Genomic DNA, 5,866 nt, shown 5'->3' on the forward strand with positions numbered 1-5,866 from the left:
ATTGAAGACATGTTCTAAGCCTTATAAAAACCTAAACAAAAACCTTAAAACTGAAACGAAGTCGATTTCACATTTTCAGTGAAGGGTCATTAAACTCATAGCGACATAATGTTGAATGTTTTTATATTCGTTGTAATTGCTATGGCAATAGCCAATGGTGAGTAGCGACTTTTGCTTTCAACTAAAAGACATATCTTTAAAAGTAGATAATTTCTGTATTGGTTTTTTTTAAACATTCATTCTCACTCCAGGTCAGCACATATGTCCAGTGTGTACGAATCCCAATGATTATAAATCTTGTACCGGAACCAGGGAATGCCATTACACGCACGAGGTAAGTTGTTCTTCAGTCAACAGAAGAGCCTTTAGAGCCTTAAGTCTAAAATAAACTACGGCTCTATATTACAGTACAAATTGGAGTCCTTATAGTCTAATTTTAAGTCAAAATTAGACTCTTTCAAATCTTAATTAAAGTTATATTTAAGCCTAAATGCTTGTCTAAATCAAATTCTTTATACTGTAAATTAAAGTCTACGGTAAAATCAAAATTATAGTGTAAACCAGAGCTGTAAACTCAAGTCTAAATCAATAAAAACCTTTAACGTCTAAATGAAAGTTTAAATCAAAGTCAAAGTGAAGAGTTTAAGCTTCTGACTAATGCACTTCCCTTTTTAATACTTGAAAATCATGAACTGCAACAGCACAGCGAGGAAAGAAGAGTTCGAAGCCATTAAAATATAAAACTTATTAAATTATTAGACATATCCCTAGAAAGACTTAATTACGGTGCCAAGTTGTTGTATCCATTTTGGCCCTGAACTTTGGCCTACAATGACCTTCTGATCACTGCTAAAAACGTGAATGTTTGTTTGTTTGTTGTAAAATGTTTTACATGTTTCGGATGTTCCTTCAGAGTTGAAGATAGTTTACTTCCTAGTCCAAACCTCCCGCAGGACGACGGGGGATGGGAGCGGGCAGGGTTTGAACCCTCGACGGTCGATAAATCCGAACGACAGTCCAGCGCACAAACCGCACGACCAGGAAGCCATTAAGGTCGTGTCCCAATTACTAGCCTACATGGTCAAGTTCTTTACTTTTAGATATGTAAGAACAGGGATTAATATTCCTGTATATCTTTCTTTACTTTCAGATATGTATGGTTAGAATCGACACTCAGTTAAACAACAGAATCGAATACTTTTGCACAAATTATGACGTAAGTTGTTTTTTTTCCATATTCGATACCTGCATTAGCGAATCAAACTTAGAGATAGGTGAAGGTGAGGTCGAGGGTGCTTTATTTAGAACATACCCCAGAATTCTTTGTTTACAAACATCACAAAACACTGAACCATAATCTTCAAATACAAAAACAAAGTCTAATTAAATACTCAGAAAGACACAAAGAGAAGGGACATTCCTCGTTCCATATGCTAGGACAAATTTGTACAAATGCCCCTTCTTCCCTAGTGCTATTAGAGCATGAAGTGTGTTGCTAGCCAGGAAAAACATCGGTTATCATACATGACTAGGTCTAGATGCATGACGGGTAGGACGTAATCACTTTCTTTTTTGAAGTAACGTCTGTGTTTTATTGGAAAAGATTATTTAATTACAAATAGCAATGGGGATATCCGTAAAAACAAATGGAATAAAAATATCAAGAGAAATTTAAACTACACTTCTTTCTGTCATTTCACTGCCTCTACTGTCACTGGCCATTCATTAGCTCAACTGCGATGGAGTTTTTTGTGATAACATTGGAATCTATTCTCTTCAATAGGAGATTTATACGTTCCATAAACTTATATGGGACGCGGTGGCTGAGCGGTTAAGCGCTTGGCTTCCAAACCTGGGGTTCGAATCTTGGTGAAGACTAGGATTTTGAAATTTGGGATTTTGAGGGCGCCCCTGAGTCTACCCAACTCTAATGGGTACCTGACTTTAGTTGGGGAAAGTAAAGGCGGTTGGTCGTTGTGCTGGCCACACGACACCCTGCTCGTTAACCGTTGGCCAAAGAAACAGATGACCTTAACATCATCTGTCCTATAGGTCGCAAGATTTGAAAGGGGAAACTTTACTTTACTTGCTATAAACATATATATATGACTCCTTCTGTCTCCGAAGACAATAGATGCTCGCAGATGGCTTTGGTTTCGTCTTAGGACGAGGCAGAATCTGAAGTGACTAATCAATCTAATTCTGGAGCGGCCGAGTTAGCCACAGTCCGTGCATGTATTGGCATCTGTCCTAGTACTGGCTGACAGGGCAGATTTCTTTTTCTTTCTCTTGACCGCTTCGTTTCTTTTGCTCTCGGGGATGATCGTACCAGCACGCCCGGTCTTTCTCCATGCTGTCCGGTCTTGGGCTATCTCCTTCAACTTACTTTCGTTAATGTCTGTGGTTCTCATCTTTATATGTCAGTCTTGGGCGGCCCTTGGGTCTGACTCTCTCCGCAAGATCAGCATACATAGGATATCTTATGTTGTTACTGCTACGCTTCAAACGTATACGATTTGATTTAAATACCTTGACATCTTGTAATCAACTCTTGGTCATAGGTGTGCCAGATCTACGCCTCTGTAGGCTGTGACCCATCCCATGGTCAGACTTGCTACTACTGCTGTACCGATGTCGCTTCATGCAGAGGTCAAAGAGAAGCTTTATTTATGGGTAAGTGATTGTTTGGTTCAACCGAGACCATTAGGTACAGAAGGCCTTAACACTGACCTGCAACGTCACAACCTGTGGGCAGTTTAGGCTCGTTGCCGCGTCACAGGTGGTCTGTACATGTTCTTTCCCTTGTTCAAAATACTAAACAAAATAATTAATTCCCAAAAGTTAATTAATTGGTTAAAATTTTGAATTGATTCTGGCGTTTTCAGATAAAAGAAATAATTTTTCCAAAATTTCAGCTTAATCCGAGACTTGGTGTTGTAGAAATAACGTGTACAAACTTTTTACCATACAAGAGATTTAATATAAGCGTTGTAAAAAAGTTGATTAATTCTAGACTGAATCATCTCGAAGCCCTTACAGTAGCTTAAAAGTAAACAAAAGTAATTAGAAAGACTGAGATTCAAGATAGCAGTTTAAGAAAAGACTACCAATGACTTGTACAATCCAGAAAAGTCTTTGTTCGCAACTGAACACACGTGACGTAGAGCTAGCTGTCTTGATCATTGCTCCAGGTCGCTGTTCAAAGTTATTAATCCAATCAAAATCTGTTTGTGCCTTGAAGACTCGTATTTGTAGGGGAAGTGTTAAGTGTATTTTACTTGAGGCATGATCATTACACATTTTGAAAACAGTGTTTAAAACTGAAGAGTGCACATTTTATAACCATCAATTTATTTTCGCAGGTATTCTAGCTGGTAGATGAAAGCCATGCACTTCACTGACCTTATATTGTCATGGTGACAATCACAAGTAGATCTACAAGAACAAAGTTACCGCTAAAAATAAAATTGTAAAATATAATGGAATAAACAGATCGTTTATTTTGTCCTGCGTTGTTTACCTGGCTGAGATTAGCACTAGGTAGTCACGATAAACTTAACAATGTCAAGGACGCTAAAATAGAACTTAACCGTTGTCAACTAAATAAAAAATATAAAAAAGCTGAAGTTTTATAATATCTCAATACTTGGTTTTTGATATGATGTAAAAACATCCAGTATTACTGCTAATTAGTTGCCCGCCTATTTGTTTTTAAATATTAGATATTCATATTGCTAATCTAATTCTTCCTCTATTTTGACATTTTTTTGGATTGATTCATGTGTTGTCATCGAAAATGAATAATAGTGTATAGCCTCAGCTTGATACGAGAATGGGAAGTGGGAGAAATAACGTGGACAAGATTTTTACCAGGCGGACAGACGGACTGACTTGATAAAAGCTCGGTAATGATACTTAAATCTAGATCTAGTTCACTTCAAAAATACACTCGCTTGTTCTCCGTTCCTCCACTTTTGCACCAGTTGAATTACGACTTACCTACTGTGTGATTTCATGAGAATCTATTCAGCCCACACAACCAAAACCATCCGCTCACTGCTACAACAGAAACATGTACATATACTACAGAATAATGTTATCTAGAAACTTAAAACGGAAAATCAAACGTTTTTTCTGAGATGAATTCTTTTTTTATTAATTAAAGAAGTTATTTTTTAAAAATAAAAGTACAAAATTCAACCCTACGCGAATCCATGAGTTTATCTAGTGCATGTTACAGACTCATTCTCATTCGCTAAGTCATTGGTTTTCCTGATTCAGGCAGCCCATTCAATGCTCTAATATAGCCATAGGTCTTTCGTCAAGTCCTGTGTTAACGCAGGCCTAAAAAAAATGAACCATAATGTTTTTTTAATTTAAAAAAATGTTATAAATACTTTCTATTGAAATGACAAACTTGGCCTCAAGCCAAAGATAATTAGAGTCTTTAAAAAAATGCCGAAGAACATTGAGCACGTGACATAAGAGTGCAGGAAAATTTCTGAAGCCTCGTTTTGATTTGACTTCGTTTCAAATGTGACATTTAATTGAATCTATCAAGACATTTCTTAAGACGTGTTTTATGATGCGGGCTGAGGTGGGCGCTGCATTGTTATTGCATTGTTGTTATTATTATTTTAATGGTGCTCGATGAAGTTGTTATTGGAGGGTTTATTAGGTGCAAGAGGCTAGGAAACGGCCTGTACTTTAGGGTTTGTGACACTTTATGATGCCCTGATCTGACCTAATGTAACGTTATAATAATCCACCAGACACACGACAGCCAAATGACAGGAAAACAACAGACACACGAAGACATGGTACACGACAGACACGACACACATGACAGGTGAAAGACACACGAGAAACACCTGTCACTTGACTGAGACAAACACAGACACATGAAAGACACACCGCAGACACATGACATGTATGACAGACACACCGCAGACACATGGCGTGTATGGCAGAACATGACACATGGCAGACACACGACACATGGCAGACACACGACATGCGGCAGACACACGGCACATGGCAGACACACGGCACATGGCAGACACACGACAAATGGCAGACACACGACACATGGCAGAAACACGACACGTGGCAGACACACGACACATGGTAGACACACGACACATGGCAGACACGACACATGGTAGAAACACGACACATGGTAGAAACACGACACATGGTAGAAACACGACACATGGCAGACACACGACACATGGCAGACACATGACATATGGCAGACACACGACAGACACACGACACATGGCAGACACATGACACATGGCAGACACACGACACATGGCAGAAACACGACACGTGGCAGACACACGACACATGGTAGACACATGACATATGGCAGACACATGGCACATGGCAGACACATGACACATGGCAGACACACGCAACATGGCAGACACACGGCACATGGCAGACACACGACACATGGCCGACACACGACACACGGCAGACACACGACACATGGCAGACACACGACACGTGGCAGATAGACTGGTGATTCCGTTTTGCAAATAAAACACGAGTGCATTACGGTTTATAATCCCAGAGGTCAATTTAAGTCAACAAATACGTGTCCTCTCCCTTGATCAAGACCGATTAGGAGCGCCTCTAGAACAGTGGTTCTGAAACTGTGTAGGGGATCCTCTAGTTCAGCGGTTCTCAGCCTTTTAAGCTCGGCGACCCTTTTTACAATCCCCCACTCTGCCGCGACCCCCCCTCCATACACACACGGCAATTTAAGAATAGACAAAAACAATCCATATTTTCGATGGTCTTAGGCGACCCCTGGCAAATGGTCAATCGACCCCCCCCCAAGGGGTCGCGACCCACAGGT

At 39.8% G+C, this 5,866-nt stretch overlaps 1 protein-coding gene across 1 annotated transcript; it reads left to right on the forward strand.

Annotated features, from left to right (window-relative positions):
- On the forward strand, positions 1–3,503 carry LOC106073666 (uncharacterized). Its single transcript, XM_013234281.2, has 5 exons — positions 1–157; positions 252–334; positions 1,151–1,216; positions 2,562–2,673; positions 3,363–3,503. Exons 1-5 carry the CDS (start codon positions 109–111, stop codon positions 3,380–3,382), a joined length of 330 nt encoding a protein of 109 aa, XP_013089735.1. The 5' UTR covers positions 1–108; the 3' UTR covers positions 3,383–3,503.
- Positions 3,504–5,866: the final 2,363 nt, after the last annotated feature.

The sequence above is a fragment of the Biomphalaria glabrata genome, chromosome 7, assembly GCF_947242115.1.
Source record: "Biomphalaria glabrata chromosome 7, xgBioGlab47.1, whole genome shotgun sequence".
In the NCBI taxonomy this organism is placed as follows: Eukaryota; Metazoa; Mollusca; class Gastropoda; family Planorbidae; genus Biomphalaria; species Biomphalaria glabrata.

Excerpts from the sequence above, each read along its gene's own strand:
- LOC106073666 (XM_013234281.2), top strand. The coding sequence starts at position 109 with ATGTTGAATGTTTTTATATTCGTTGTAATTGCTATGGCAATAGCCAAT. Across the intron at positions 158-251 it reads TGCTATGGCAATAGCCAATG|GTCAGCACATATGTCCAGTG; the intron begins GTGAGTAGCGAC and ends TTCTCACTCCAG. Across the intron at positions 2,674-3,362 it reads AAGAGAAGCTTTATTTATGG|GTATTCTAGCTGGTAGATGA; the intron begins GTAAGTGATTGT and ends TTATTTTCGCAG.